The sequence below is a fragment of the Cervus elaphus genome, chromosome 10 (assembly GCF_910594005.1).
Source record: "Cervus elaphus chromosome 10, mCerEla1.1, whole genome shotgun sequence".
NCBI lineage: Eukaryota > Metazoa > Chordata > Mammalia > Artiodactyla > Cervidae > Cervus > Cervus elaphus.
Window position 1 is genome coordinate 20,128,306 of NC_057824.1, and position 16,709 is coordinate 20,145,014.

Below are 16,709 nucleotides of genomic sequence, written 5' to 3' on the forward strand. Positions count from 1 at the left end.
GCCATCCAACCATTTCATCCTCTGTCACCCACTTCTCCTCTTGCCCTCAATGTTTCCCAGCATCAGGGTCTTTTCCAATGAGTTGTCTCTTTGCATCAGGTGGCTAACGTATTGAAATTTTAACTTCAGTCCTTCCAATGAATATTCAGGGTTGATTTCTTGTAGGATTGACTGGTTTGATCTCCTTGGCATCCAAGGGCCTCTCAAGAGTCTTCTCCAGCACCACAGTTCGAAAGCATCAATTCTTCAATGCTCAGCCTTCTTTATGGTCCAGCTCTCACTTCCATTCATGACTATTGGAAGAACCCTACACTCCCTGATTACTTTAACAGTTAATTTCTAATGTAAGCACATATTATTCTCTGGACATGGTTTTCAACAGCATCAGGTAAAATGGCAAAACATTAAGTATTATTTTATTAGACACCAGTAAATAAGTTTCCAGAGGGATGATACCAATTTACCCTTCCCCCAGGGAGACTTCCCCTCATTCTTGACCCTGGGGGCTTCATTTATTGTTGGTTTTTTGGTTTGTTTGTTTTTTTAATTAATTAATTTTTTTATTGGAGGATAATTGCTTTACAGAATTTTGCTGTTTTCTGTCAAACCTCAACATGAATCAGCCATAGATATACATATATCACCTCTTTTTTGAGCCTCCCTCCCATCTCCCGCCCCACCCCACCCCTCTAGGTTGATACAGAGCCCCTGTTTGAGTTTCCTGAGTCACACAGCCAATTCCCGTTGGCTCTCTATTTTATATATGGTGACTTAAGTTTCCCTGTTGCTCTTCCCATACATCTCACCCTCTCCTCCCCTCTCCCCATGTCCACAAGCCTATTCTCTATGTCTGTTTCTCCACTGCTGCCCTGTAAGTAAATTCTTCAGTGCCCTTTTTCTAGATTCCATCGCTTGTGAAGTCAGAGCGAGGAAACAGCTTCCGCTCTGGACCATCTTGTCATGTTGCCCCAGATGCTCGTGTGGACCTTGAAGCCCCTTTGGGTGCGTACAAATATTGTTCTGACTCTTCACCGGGGCACTTACACATGAGGATAGCAATTTATATCAATAACCGGGTTGGGCAACATCTGCCAAGGTTGTCACACTCTGTGATTAAATGACCATATGTGCCAGGGAACAGGGGGCGATGGGCCTGTAATTAGGTGTGCTGTCTTTCCACCCACCACCCCCACCATCCGTAACTTCAAATAACCTTGCTTTTGTGAACTGATTTGTGAATCAGATTATTCCGTGGAGACTGGTAGTTTTTTCCGTGATAATCATACTTGATATTTGTATATCTCTACAACTACACAGGGTTCTGATTAAACAGAAGTCTAGAAACCTTTTGCCATTTTACCTGATTCCATTGACAACCATGTCCGGAGGATAGTATGTGCTTATATTAGGAGTCAACCGTTTAAATAATCAGGATGTGTATGTATTTTGCACTGCATTGTCACCGTAAAAGAGAGTTTTACTTAATGTTATCTTAGCATCTTTCAATGCAACTGCCTCCAAGAAAAGCAGGCAGAGAAAACACACATCAACTTTTCTTAAGTTCACAAGAAGCAAGTTAAACACTACATGAATGCAATATTAAAAACACCCTTAATACATAAGAAGGAAAAAAAAAAAAAAACCTCCTCACTTTGTTACTGGTGTGACAGAGATGGATGATGGTTATGTAAGGACTTGGCATGTTCCAAAAAAAAAAAAAAAAAAAAAACCCTGGAAATATTGCCACTAGTTGTGGAGCTGTAATAAATGTGAAAATAAATATTTGAAGGATTTATTAACAATTTAAAATTTGCTTACCAATATATAAAATCCTACTCAGTTGTGCACAAGGCCTTTAATGAAAGTAAACTCTCCAGGAAGTTGACAGAGGAAACCGATGATTATCTCAGTGTTAATCAAATGTAGTATATATGTATGATATTCTAGAACACGTTTAGATTCCACCCCTTCAAGAAACAGTTGCTTTGAAGAGAAGCAAGGCCATCTTAGTGCGTGTAGCTGGCCATTCTGATTGTGAAGGAAATGAAGAAACACAACTCACTTCGCCAATCAATAGGTGGTTTAGTCTCTACCCAAAGCTATGGCTTAGACTGGGAATAGCTAAGCTGGGAGTAGTTAGAAGCTTGTGCAACACATTTCATTTAATAAGGGGAACAAAAAAAAGATCATATACCTATGAAGACTTTTGGAAACGAAAAAGAGGAAATTTGCTTTGATTCCACTATTATCCAAGGTAAATATATTTTAGAAGGTGGTTGCTGAAGTTCAACAGGATGTAATATGTATTTTCCATTTCAAAGCAGGCTCGAACTTCAGAGCATCTTCATTTACTGCATAATGTGTAAGATTGGAGATTGCCAAGTTGTAACTACGACCACTGGAAAAAAAGAGAAAAAAAAGTACAACCACTTCTGGGAGGAAACACGGAGGAAAAGTTCAGCAGCGCTGGGGGTAGGGATTGGTGCGATTTCCATCTTTTATTAGTGTTTATACATGAAGTAGCACATTGGAAGTCATAAATACTGTCCCATGGACGTTCTGAATAATGCAGGAGTTAGTGTAAGTAATTGGAAGTGCTTATATCCTGCCTTTAGACATTTCTCCGCGCGTGAGTTAAGATTGGTTGTCAAGGGTGGACTCGGAGGACCCTGCAAGGTGCCCTAGTCTGTCATGTGGTACATATTTAATGCTTGAAAGAACAAGGGAAGGGACACGTGCAGGGGAGCTGGAGGGAGGGAGAGAAGCGAGGGACCGCCGCCAGCTCCGGGAGGCGCGGAGGCGGGACCCACGCAGCCTCCATCCCCGGGGCTGCGAGACTTTGCAGAACCATCGGGCGTCCAATTTGGCTAGGGTTTTTTTTTTTTTTTTCTTTCTTTTTGGCGTGGAGGCCGAGGACGCGCGGGCAGCTGGGCTGGGGCGCTGGCAGCGTCCCCGGCACCTCGGTGGCCTTCCTTTTGTGTGCGTCCCCCGCGTTGATTGCCTCCTCGCTCGGGCTGCTCGCTCCCGGCGCGCTCTGCACCTGCTGGTGGCGGTGTCAGGCTGCCAGGCGGCCTGGGCGAGCGAGCGCGGAGGCTCGGGCGCGCACGACAGATGACTGGAGTCATTTACATTGCTAGCACGTGGGTGCCGCTTGCTGTCGCCTCGGACTTCTCCCGTGCGTTCTCCCGGGGAGGAAGCAGGAGACACTTTGCAGCCAACAATGAAATCTTGGCAGCTAATTGCAGTCGTGGGAGATGCCCTTCAGGTAAGGCGAGCGAAGAAGGCTCTGAACGCTGGCGGGGACGCGAGGATAGCGGGAGACCAGGGCGAGCTGCATGGAGAGGAGGCGGTGTCTACCGAGGCTTCCCGAAGCCCACTGACTCGCGGGCGGGGGTGGGAGAGGGACGGGGACCGGGGGCGGGCGACAGGGGGGAGGAGTGTGCAAATTGACATTTTGGGCTGCCTGTGGCAGGGGAGCCGCCGTCAGCCGCTGTCCAACGTTCGCGCGAGAGGGTGGCGGCGTGTGCGCCCCCGGGGCTGCCGATTTAGAATAGGGACCCGGCGGCGGAGGGAAGCCGGGCACACAGAAGCCGAGATGGAAGGCTGTGGATGCCTTCGCCGCGCCGCGCGTGAATGAGACCGGGTAGGTAAGGCCAGCCGGAGGACCTGGGAGGCTGGGCTCGGGCGCGTCCCGGGCGCACCCAGGGGCGCAGATCGCCTGGAGAGGGCGAGGGGCGTTTGGAGCGACGCGGGAGCCCCGAGATGAATGGATTTTCTGGACGGAGTAGAAGTTAGCGGGGGAACTTCATTGCCCATGCTCATTGGCTCCGTTTAACTTTATTTCCAGAGATGAATAAGCGTTTATAAGAGAAGGTGTGTAAGTCCCAATAGGCTAGCAGGGGTTTTGCAGGAGCTGCGCGCTTCTTCAAATGTGAGGTTTCTGAAATGACTGGCCAGATGGGCAGTGCCTTGGGAAACTTGGCAGGCTCACCATCCGAGGGGGCATGTGTGTGTGTGTGTGTATGGCGGCGGGGAGATGAATTTCACATTTGTGCAGACATGTCTACACTGGGTACTCTCTCCTCTCTGCCTTCCCTATTCCCAGGGAAGAGGGAGTAAATTGACAGTACCAAAAAGGCTTGGACTGAAGAAGTAGGCTCTGGACCGTTTTATTAAATGAAACAAGAGTCATTCTTCTTAAGAGATCAAATGGGGAAAATGTACCTTGCCTTCCAAAGTGATGGAATTTACTGTCAAGCATTAAAAAAAAAAAAAAAAACAACAAAACACGCAAAGTGCTGAATCTGATATTTGTCATCCTGGGAAGATCACCTAGAATCCTAGGGCTCAGCCAATCTCTCTGGCCATTTATTTTCAGATTAGGATGAAACTGGTGTTGTTATTTATTTCTTTTAACAAAAAAGCTAAGTCCTCCCCCCGCCCCCCACCAAGAGGGGCCCAAGGGGAATTCTGAATCCAAAAGTTATGCTGGCAGCCTCATCTTAGTGAAATGTTCATTCTATTACCTGTGAAACCAGTCACTTTGTGGGTATCTTTCCATAGCTCATAATTTACTCATTGTTTATGTGGTTTTAATTTTGGTCACAAGGAAATGAATGTGGCTTATAATGAAAGCAGTCAAAAATGATTGTGTAATCCTTTTTGGGGGGTAGCTGGGCAGTAAATGTTTGGTTTAAGACCATAAAATCTTTCTCAACTGAGTTTCGTATTTTTCATCTGAACGTATCTTCAGAAATCCGAAGGGCATCAGTGTAGATGTGTTTGCGATATGGAGGAACTTGTCTCTGTGATTTGCTGTGATTAAGTTTCCAGAGGGTTGTTCTTGAAGTAAGAAAACTCACGTCCGCCGCTGACAGCTGTTTACCACTGATGTTCCCAGGCAGTGCGGGCAGCAGTCATGATTTTCTTAAAAGAAGCAGGGTATTTCAACTTCTGTCTGCCCACTCACACTCTACACACGCTGGTGCTTCCTTCTGTATTAGAATATTCACAGTTTATTAGGAAGAGAAAATTGCTTCTCCGAAGAGTTGGAGGAAGTATCACCAATGGGGGAAGGTTTCCTCTCGCCCTGTCTGATTCATCCTTCTTTTTCCTTTTTTCCTCTCTCCCTCCCTCCCTCCCATCCACCTTTCTTTCTCTGCAACTCCCTTTTTCCCTCCCCATCCACCTGGATTTCTTTTCATCTGCCTTTTTTTAAGTTTCATACCTGGAGTACAGAACAAATTTTCCTTTATCTTCTCCCACTATGTTTTTATCTTAACCAATGTTTTGCACCCTGAAGGATCATCACCAGCACCTGATTTTTCTTTATTGGTATTCTCTGCTCCTGTGCAAAGATTAATTAATATCAGACAATCTACTATACAGTAATGTTATTTAAAAAGTGAATATTCAGACTTTTCTTGTCATTTCATTTTAACCAGTTAAACACTTGGAGAAGGCCTTTACTTTATATGAACAGAACTTAATCTTGTCTGTGTTATCTCCTAGGGATAGATTTTTACAACCCTGCACTTCGCCTCGTAACTTTATTGGAGTAAGCATATTTTTACGTTTGTCTCTTTTAAACTTGCCCCTCAAACAGAAGTTTTCTCTATTACCTGACCTAAGTTTAGAATCTAGATTCATTTTAGTCTGTATTTACTTGAATTTAGTAGCAATAGTCACGAGCCTTGACTTATGTGCCAGCTTTTTAAAGTATCATAAAAATAGTGTCATTCTTTTCTCCAATTTTATTTTCTTTTTCCCATGATCTCTCCCATAAGTATGACACAGAAGTCGAAGTAGATTTTAGGTCAAAGGGCGTTTGGCAACAATTGCCTTCCTCTAAATTATAGTTGTGAGATGTTGAGAATATATAACTGTATTTTGAGAGTGTGACATGAGAGTCAGAGTACGTAATCCTTACCATTTTCTCTAATTACAGGGAATCTGGTTGGGTGGGTCAGTTTCGGAGCCAAATAACTATTACAATGCTTAGGATAAGACAGTTTTGTTTTTTTTTTTCTGGCTAGGCTTATTATTTTTCTGTTAGATTTTGAGCAGAGTTGCAGAACCAGAGAAATGGAGCATGGTCCAAAAGAGGTAGGGCATTTATTGAAATAATGATGAGACCTTGTTAGTATTAATTGAACCTTTGTTTACACTTCATTTTTAGCTCTGTTTTTAAAATGTCACATGAGTTAGTCTCTAAGTGATCACAGTAAGTTCTCGGAGAGTAATTCTAATGGAATTAAAATGAAAGGCCTTTTATGAGACTTTAATCCCTATCCTGTGTTGATTGTTCTGACAAACACAAAAACAAATTGGGAAGAAAAACATGGACCCTTCAAGAGTTTTGCACTTGCAGACTTTGGTTGTGGGTCTGAAACCTTCAGGAAGTCGTAACACATTTGATCTTCGTATATATTTGTGGGTGGACGCCTCTGTCCTTCTGTTTATTTTCCTTCATTTTCACCCAGAATTGAGTGTTTATATAATTATGAGCAATAGTAAACAGGAGCAGATAAAGAAAGGCATGAAGAACTTTTAAATTATGCATTTTAATTTATTTGAATTAAATCATATGTAACAAAATCACAGTCCTGATGGTTTAGCATTCCTGTTCTCCCTCCTCCCCGATTTGCATGATAGAGAAAGAAAGAAATCTTTAAAAGTCAGCTTTTAACACACAGTGCTCTACTTAGAAATCTTTATTGTTAACTATTCAGTTACTATAATATTCTAAAGAGTTTCCAGTAGTTTTTTTTTTTATTAATAGATACAAAGTTTATATGAAAACTTGTGGGGCGTGCGTGCATATGTGTGTGTGTGTATGTGCGCGTGTACCCAAAAAGCTGAAACAGCTTGTGTCAGCTATAGCAACTCATTTTTGATTCAGCAAAACTAGGTTATGAATTCAAGCAATTAAAAATGACAAAAAGCCCAATTTCACTGCCTAGATTAATACACTTCCAATTTTTCCTGCTCCATAAAAATTTCAAAGTGTTCTTTCCGGTTAGGTGTTTGCATAACCTGTGGGGTATTGGAAGGTCCCGGTTTCACATTGGCTTGTGATGTCTCGATGCTTTGATGTAGCGAATGTAAATAGGATCAATGGCATATTCTTAACACAATTTTCTATTTGCAACTTCTCTGGAAATTTCAGTTGGGTTTAAAGGAAAACAAGAACAGTTGTTAGTTCCCTCACAGTAATCGGTGGGGAATGATCTTTCAGCTGGTTCAAACGTCAGACAGGCCAGGGAAGGCTTTTTGAGAAGTGATAGAATTGTAGCAAAAATAGTGCATCCATGTGCTAAGGATGACAGTGAGATTCTTCTTTTCCTCTGCAATGGTGGGTGCATTTATTCCTTTTCCTCTAGTTTTATAGGCGTGAATCTAGAATTCTGGATTCTTGTTTATCTGATTAGCCAAAGCTCACTGTTCTTTAAAATGAGCTTTTTTTTTTTTTTTTGAACTTACAGATGGATTAGTGGTCACAATAAGCCATCTTGAATTCCCTGCAGTTTGGGGTTATTGTGTGTGTGTTCAGTTGTTTCGGTTATGTCTGAATGTTTGCAACCCTCTGGACTTTAGCCCACCAGGCTCCTCTGTCCATGGGAGTTTCCAGGCAAGAATACTGGAGTGGGTTGTCATGCCTTTTTTCCAGGAGATCTTTCCAATCCAGGGATCAAACCAACGTCTCCTGCATCTCCTGCTGCAGGCAGATTCTTAAAAACTGAGGCATTCGGGAAGACTGGGTGCAGATTGGGGTTCAGCTCAGTCACTCAGTCACGTCCCACTCTTTGCAGCCCCATGGACTGCAGCACACCAGGCCTCTCTGTTCATCACCAACTCCTGGAGCTTACTCCAACTCTTGTCCATCGAGTCTGTGATGCCATCCAACCATCTCATCCTCATCCCCTTTTCATCCTGCCTTCAATCTTGCCCAGCATCAGGGTTTTCTCCAGTGAGTCACTTCTTTGCATCAGGTGGCCAAAGTATTGGAGTTTCAGCTTCAGCATCAGTCCTTCCAATGAATATTCAGGACTGATTTCCTTTACAATGGACTGGTTGGATCTCCTTGCAGTCCAAGGGACTCTCAAGAACCTTCTCCAACACCACTGTTCAAAAGCATTATTTCTTTGGTGCTCAGCTTTCTTTATAGTACAACTCTCACCTCCATACATAACTACTAGAAAAATCATAGCTTTGGCTAGATGGACCTTTGTTGGCAAAGTAATATCTCTGCTTTTTAATATGCTGTCTAGGTTTGTCATAGCTTTTCTACCAACAAGCAAGCGTCTTTTAATTTCATGGCTGCAGTCACCATCTGCAGTGATTTTGAGCCCCCCCCAAATAAAGTCTTTTGCTATTTCCATTGTTTCCCCACCTATTTGCAATGAAGTGCTGGGACCAGATGCCATGATCTTAGTTTTCTGAATGTTGAGTTTTAAGCCAAATTTTTGACTCTCCTCTTTCACTTTCAAGAGGCTCTTCAGTTCCTCTTTGCTTTCTCCCATAAGGGTGGTGTCATCTGCATATCTGATGTTACTGATATTTCTCCTGGCAATCTTGATTCCAGCTTGTGCTTCATCCAGCCCAGCATTTTGCATGATGTACTCTGCATATAAGTGACAATATACAGCCTTGACATATTCCTTTCCCAATTTGGAACCCGTTTGTTGTTCCATGTCCCGTTCTAACTGTTGCATCTTGACCTGCATACAGATTTCTCAGGAGACAGGTAGGGTGGTCTGGTATTCCCATCTCTTGAAGAATTTCCCACACTTTGTTGTGATCTACACAGTCATTGGCTTTGGCATAGTCAATAAAGCAGAAGTAGATGTTTTTCTGGAACTCTTTTGCTTTTTCGATGATACAACAGATGTTGGCAATTTGATCTCTGGTTCCTCTGCCCTTTCTAAATCCAGCTTGAACATCTGGAACTTCATGGTTCACGTACTGTTGAAGTCCGACTTGGAGAATCTTGAGCATTACTTGTGCTAGCATGTGAGATGAGTGCATTGTGCGGTCCTTTGAACATTCTGTGTCATTGCCTTTCTTTGGGATTGGAAAGAAAACTGACCTTTTCCAGTCCTGTGGCCACTGCTGAGTTTTCCAAATTTGCTGGCATACTGAGTGCAGTGCTTTGACAGCATCATCTTTTAGGATTTGAAATAGCTCAACTGGAATTCCATCATCTCCACTAGCTTTGTTCTCAGTGATACTTCATGATAATTTGTCTGCAGTTGCAACATGATATAGTTCTCTCTTGTTTTATTGAATTCTCTGCTTGTGAGGAAATCCAGTTTCTTGTTTGCTAATGTGTGGAAGGACCAGTTGTATTTATTGTATTTTATTTGCCTATATAAATAGAGACTTGTTCTTTTTAGACTGATGAGGAGGGTGAGGGGTGGACCATGTATCAACACAGCCATCCTTACAGGGATGTAGAAATGCTCACCTCCCCTGTACCCCACTGCCTCTTTGTGTCAAGCATGGGGCTAGGAGTTCTGGCGTAACTTTTCTGGTCCTTACTACCATTCTTCAAGGTAGTCATCACTATTCCTAAGGTAGACATGGAGAAGCCATGTTCAAGACTTTTTATGATTAAATATTCAATTCAAATCCAGATTTTTCTGGCTTCAGTATCCCAAAACACACCTGAAATGAACTCTCTGAACTCAGGGAGATATAAAAAACAGGTACTTGGCCGACGCCCTCGGCCAGTGGTTCTCAACCAGGAACAATTTTTTTCACTCCCATCCCCTCAAAGGACAAAATAAAAACACAGGCATCAGAACGGGAGAAAATGTTTGCAAATGAAGCAAGCAACAAGGGATTAATAAAAATATATAAACAGCTCATGCAGGTCAATTAAAAAAGAAAAGAAAATTGGGTGGAAGACTTAAATAGATGTTTCTCCAAAGAAGACATACAGATGGCCAAGAAATACATGAAAAGATGCTCAATATCACTAATTATTAGAGAAATGCAGATCAAAACTACAATAAGGTATCTATCACCTCTCCGGGATCAGAATGGCCCTCATCAAAATATCTACAAACAGTAAATGCTGGAGAGGGTAGGGAGAAAAGGAAACCCTCCTACACTGTTGGTGGGAATGTAAATTGGTGCAGCCACTATGGAGAAGAGTAGGGAGGTTCCTCAAACAACTGAAAATAGAACTACCATATGACCCAACATTTGGCCGCATATTGGAGAGAGTTTTGGTAGTTATGTTTGGGTGAGGGCTGCTACTGGTATCTGTTTTGTAGAGAATAGATGCTGCTAAACATCCCAGGGATGATGCTAAACATTCTAGAATCCACAGGATAGTGCCTCCCCGCTCCCCAAAACAACAAAAAAAATTATCTGGACCATAATGCCAGCCGAGCTGAGGCTGAGAAATCTTGCCCTAGGCAATATCAGTGATGCTATGACTAATATACACATGGCCTGATTTTTCAAGAGAGTAGATAAGTGAATTTCAGTTATTAAACTTTTTAAATCTCCGGTTGGACACTGTGAATAAGATCATGATGAAAGTCAGAAGGTCTGTATTTTCTTACAATTTGACTTTAAAATTTTATAGCTGCCTATTCCGAGCATCTTTCCTTTATAAAGATGACATAGGTCATTGAGATTGAAGTACCTGATTTTCCCCAATGTGCTCAGCGTTACCTCCAACAACTGCCCTGAAATGAGATTTCTTTCTCTGGTGCTGATGTCAAGAGAAGAGAAAGGCAGCATCACTAAATGAGTCATGCAACAGTAATTCTAAGAACCTTCCTGCTTCTCCTTGGCATTCAGGCATGGTTATTTTCTCCTTATCTTTAAGTTTGGCACATAGGTTTATTTGCTTATTTATTTAATAAACACTTAACAGTGTTTTGCATGTGCCTACTACTGTTATAAATGCTTTAAAATATTGATTCACTTAATTCTGAAGACAAGCCCACATGTTTCATATTATTATTATCTACTTTTTATAGATGAGTCTCCCTGCTGGCTCAGTGGTAAAGAATCTGTCTTCTAAGAAGGAGACGTGGATTCGATCCCTGGATCAGGAAGATCCCCTGGAGAAGGAAATGGCAACCCACTCCAGTATTCTTACCTGGGAAATCCCATGGACGGAGGAGCCTGATGAGCTGCAGTCCATGGGGTCACAAAAGAGTCAGATGAGACTTAGCGAATAAACAACAACAACTTATTATAGACAAGAAAACCAAGATCCAGAGAAGCTGAGTAATTTGCTGAAGGTCACACAGCTTGTAAGTTACAGAGTTAGGAGTTACACTCAGTAGTCTGTGCTCTTAACCACTTTGCCCTGCTCTTTAAGAATTTGGGCTTTTAAATGGGCAGAAGCACAGCTATTTTGGCAGCATCTTCATGTGAGTTTTGAAACAAAAGATTTTTTTAGTTTTATTTCAGGTTGGTTAGGCAAACAACCATTTCTGAATGAGAGAGAGTGGTAATGTGTATAGTTTTATTTTTCACTATTTAGATACTTCTGAATGTGCAGTTTTTCAGCATCACAAGGACTTGTGGGTTCTCTTCATTATTTATTTATACTACTGAAAACAATAGTATTCATAGGGCATGACTTATGGGATGAATGATCCCTTCAAGAAATTTTACATTTTGATTTCCTGGCCCTTTAAATGTTTTCTGTGGAGTCCCGTGTGGTCCATACCAAGTGGGATATGGTGGATGTGGGTACATTGATTCCCAACTTGATTTTGCTAAAGCCAATCAACCTTTGTCATTTAGACCGTGGGAATGACCCTGCCCATCTCTCGCTCTGTTGAATTTCCAGCATGTAGTAAAACCTATGAAGAGAAAAACAATTTGAGTAGATGTTTAAATAGAAGTGCCAATTTAGCATACTTTATTCTGCGTTAGAAGAAGACATGATCTTGCAAGTCTATGATTAAACATACAATACACAGAGGGTTCAGAAAAACCAAGATGGGAGTAGACAATCTCCATCAATTTCAGTTGAATGAATGAATGAATACATGGATGGTAGAATTTATGTTTTAAAACGTTTCTTGTCAAGGTTATGTGTGGGTGTATACTTTAAAAGGAAGCATCTTCCATCTTGAATGGGAAAATACTGGGGGAAGAGGAGGTTGTGGCCATGGGAACCACTGATGACAGATGGCAGTTCTATACCAGCTGCCTTCTCAGGCTTCTGACCCAAGCTTCCCAGGATTCAAGTGATGGTACATAACTCACTCTTCATTGTCCCATGGAAAACCTGAAGATCCTGAGCCATGGCAATGGACTGAAGTTTACATGAGGCAAGGAGCAGATTTCTGAATATGAGGAAGAAAGGATCAGCACTCTTGAACAGCTTTAGTCTGGCCAGGCAGCAATACCAAACCATGCACAGGGGCTCTTGAGCCACCTTCCGCCACACCTGAAACATTCCAGAAACTGCGGTGGATGTGGAAACCGTTCTAGTCCTTCCTGTATATTTCAGGCCCAATGAACTCAAGGTAGAGGCAAGAAGTGAATCCATTTCAGAAGTGTCAAAAGACTCACATTGCAATCATTATTGTCACATTTCCTTTTTTTTTTTTTAATACAGTTCATAGATTTGGCTTTTATGGAATACCTTTTCCATCTAAAAAAAGTGTTGATTCAGGAAATATTTTGACATTAAGCCAGAATTTATTGTTCAACAGTGAATAAACAGGGATAAACTCCCATAGCTAAGACTCTCTGATAAGGTTCTATAAGTGTTGTCTATTTGTCTGTGGTGCTAAAATACATATATCTTGGTTAATTGACTAAAAGAAGCAAACAATAGGAAATTGGATTTAAAAGAGTCATTTTCGTTCCATATCCAGTGGAATTGGTTTCTAACATATTTCCACATTTAATGTGGGTCAGCTTTTAAAAATAAAGACAGCCGGTGATAAACTTTGTATGCTGTTAAGAGTTCATCCAACAACGGATAATGGGTTTCTGCTGAGCCCGTTACAAAGTTTGCCCAGAGAGGTTAAAAATATAGATATAGAAGATCATCAACGTTATAAGGGGTTTCAGGCTTCAACTTCTTCTGCTAATAGAAGAAGCCAGGCTGTGTTGTAATGTACTAGAAAACTGCTCAATATAGAAAATTCTTTAATTATTATCATGGGTACTGATCCTGTGTATCGAGTTTTTACATAAGCCATGTGTGTGCATGCATGCTAAGTCGCTTCAGTTGCGTCTGACTCTTTGCGACCCTAAAGACTGTAGCCCACCAGGCTCCTATGTCCATGGGGATTCTCCACTCAAGAATACTGTAGTGGGTTGCCATGCCTTCCTTCCGAGGATCTTCCCGACTCAGTGATCGAACCCGCGTCTCTTATGTCTCCTGCATTGGCACATGTGTTCTTTACCACTAGCTCCACCTGGACAGCCTTTGTGTAAGCCTTGCATTGTATTATCTCCTGGTTACACATTATTGAATTGAATACTCCCAGCAACTTTAGGAGCCAGATGCTCTTATTAAACCCATTTTTCAGAAGGAAAGATTGAGGGTTGATGTGATTTTTCTAGGGTTATCAACCATGAGTTGGATTTGTAGTCATATTTGAAATCTTATGACTTCAAAGACTATTTCCACCCTCTGTTTGAGTCAAAGCCTTAGGGACATTTGTTCTTACCTTAGTGAAAACTGATCTGGCATAGATCAGATATGGTTAATCCTAGGGAGTCCTTGCAGTTCTTTTATTAGGACTAACCTGCTTATAATCTTAGTGGAATATGTGAATGGATGAATGGCTGGGTGGATGGCTGAGTGGATGGATGGATAGATGGATAAGTGGATGAATGGGTAGATGGATGGATAGATGGGTGGGTGGGTGGATGGATGGATAGATGGGTAAGTGGATGAATGGGTAGATGGATGGATAGATGGGTGGATGGATGGATGGGGGGTGGATGTATGGATGGGTAGGTGGGTGCATGGGTGGATGCATGGATGGATAGATGGATAAGTGGATGAATGGGTAGATGGATGGATAGATAGGTGGATGGATGGATGAGGGGGTGGATGGATGGATGGGTGGGTGGGTGCATGGATGGATGCATGGATGGATAGATGGATAAGTGGATGAATGGGTGGATGGATGGATAGATGGGTGAGTGGGTGGATGGGTGGATGGATGGATAGATGTGTGGGTGGGTGGATGGGTGGATAGGTGGATGGATGGATGGATGGATAGATAGATGTGTGGGTGGGTGGATGGGTGGATAGGTAGATAAGTGGATGAATGGGTGGATGGATGGATAGATAAGTGGATAGGTGGATGGGTGGATGGATGGATAGATGTGTGGGTGGGTGGATGGATGGATAGGTGGATAGATGGATGGATGGATGGGTGGATAGGTGGATGGATGGGTACATAGGCTGACCAACTAATGACTCAGAAGGAAGATTGGCAAAGAGTATGCATATAGTTTTCATAACAAATATAAATACCAATAAATAAATGAAAACATGTTCACATATACATATATGTGTGTTTTGTATACATATGTGGAAAGTTTCATTTGTATGTATCAGTGATTCATGTATCATATTGGAAATCGTCATATTTGATGACATAGGATTTTTCTATTGAAGATAATTTAGAAATTCTTATTTAAAAATAAAGTGCATATTCTTTTGCCCAGCATGTCCACCTCTTGGGTTTATGTATTTTCACTTTCACTTTTCAAGTTTGCAAAGGTGCGAATTGCTCGACTGGAGCAGAGAAGGAAGAAAAATTGGAGCAAACAAAATGCCTAATGATGGAGGGTAGGAAATCAGGAAGCATTCAAGGAGTGAAGAGGATCTTCATGGGCCTGAAATGGTGTCTGCAGGACTAGGGGAAGAGTCCAAGAGTCAGACTCGTGTTAGGAAAAATCTGTTAGAAAACACACTTGGGACTTCCCTGGTGGTCCGATGGTTATGCAGGAGGACACAGGTTCGATCCCTGATCCGGGAAGATTCCACATGCTGCAGAGCAACTAAGCCCATGCCCCACAACTACGGAGCCCCTCTGCTGCAGCAAGAGAAGCCACTGCAGTGAGAAGCCTGTGCCCTGCATCTGGAGGGTAGCCCACGCGGGCTGCAACTTGAGAAAGTCTGTGCACAGCAGTGAAGACCCAGCACACCAATAAATAAATACATTTTTGAAAAAAATAAAAAACACACTGTGTTTGTCTATACAGGATGAAAATGCAAGAGATAACTAAGGCGCTGAGAAGGTGGGTGACCTTTGTAGTTTCTGTGGAACTTGGCTGAGAAGGGAGCAGGAGAGGAGCCCAAGTTTTGCTCTTAAAGTTATGCAAGATGGATCCGTGCACTGCTGGGCACCCTCATGCCTGTGGTTAGCAACATGGTGCGGTGCTGTGAACAGTTGGTTAACAGGGTAGATGGAGCCCATGGTTAGGTGTTCTTATAACACACACACACTTGCAGAGGATACAAGGAAACGTTTGGAGGTCATGAGTGTGTCTCTTACCTTGGTTGCGGTGGTGGAATCACACAGGTATGATATACCATACATGGTATACCACACATGGTATGATATACCATACATCCCCGTGTGTGATGCATCGACCTGTGTGAGTCTGTATCCACACTCATCGCCTCGTCCCCCTCGGGTGTGCAGGGGATTTGGTCCATCAGCCGTACTTCGGGGCTTCCCTGGTAGCTCAGTGGTAAAGAATCCACCTCCCAACCCAGGACACACGGCTTCCATCCTGATCTGGGAGGATCCCACGTGCTTTCAGAGCTGAGCCCACGCGCCACAACTACTGAGCCCGTCTGTGCCCTGAGGCCCGGGAGCCTTAAGCAGCGAAGTCCGTGCGCCCTGGAGCCCAGACTCCACAACAAGAGAAGCCCCCATGTCGAGAAGCCCCCGCACCACAACCAAGAGTAGCCCGTGCAGCAGTGAAGACCCAGCATGGCCAAAAATACATAATAAATAAATGAAGTTATTTAAAAATTGTACCTCAATGAAGCTGTTAAAAAGATTACACTTTGATTCCTTTTGATCTTCAACAAATATCCTCTACTTTGTTAATTAAATACACTTCAGTTAGGGAAGAAAAAAAAAAAAAGAGCTTCCAACTTTGCAAACAAGCTCTGGTGGGCCCTTCACGCCCAAGCTGATGTCCATCCACTTAGATGTCAACTCTAGATATTCTTTGTTGGACACAGGCAACCCAAATTGCTTTGGAAATGTGCGTAAGAGAGACTTAAAAGGAGGTAAGCCTAAAAATCACTCGAGTTAAAAATTATGTCCTGGCTAAGATTTGGGGTCGTTTTGTGCTCTGAAATAGGGTGGTTGGCTGCTGGCACATTTCTGAAAATGACAAAGCTACTTGTTAAGCCTAATGGTTTGGCCACAGAGGAAAACAAAATTCCCTGGGTGCTGCAGACCCTTGTCATTCATCGGAGGCACAGCAAAATCATGATCTTTATCCTCCCGGCTGTGTGTGTCTGTCGGGGACTGTGGGCCGCTCAAAGTTGTATACTATTATTTTTTTATTCATCTCTGGGTCATTTCATCTTCCTGTACCAGCCGCATGAATGGCTGTGTATGAAAATTGTATTTTTGTGCTGAATTTCCCACTGTGAAAGATGTTTACTATATATTTATGAAAACACTGCAATAACAAAACCCTTTCTATAGCCTTTCAATTTGCTGTAAGGGCAG

General features: G+C 42.6%; 1 protein-coding gene across 13 annotated transcripts in view; it reads left to right on the forward strand.

Annotated features, from left to right (window-relative positions):
• The window catches only part of RBFOX1 (RNA binding fox-1 homolog 1), a 1,671,014-nt gene that overhangs the window by 429,890 nt on the left and 1,224,415 nt on the right, over positions 1-16,709 (forward strand). The window contains exon 1 of one of the 13 annotated variants that reach the window (XM_043914253.1): positions 2,897-3,265. The exons of 11 other annotated variants lie outside the window; for them this stretch is intronic. In XM_043914253.1, the coding sequence (XP_043770188.1) occupies positions 3,221-3,265 (45 nt within the window). In that variant the 5' untranslated portion in view covers positions 2,897-3,220. Of the gene's footprint in view, positions 1-2,896; positions 3,266-3,408; positions 3,644-16,709 lie in introns of those variants that run through there. One more of the 13 variants, XM_043914264.1, reaches the window with a different exon arrangement.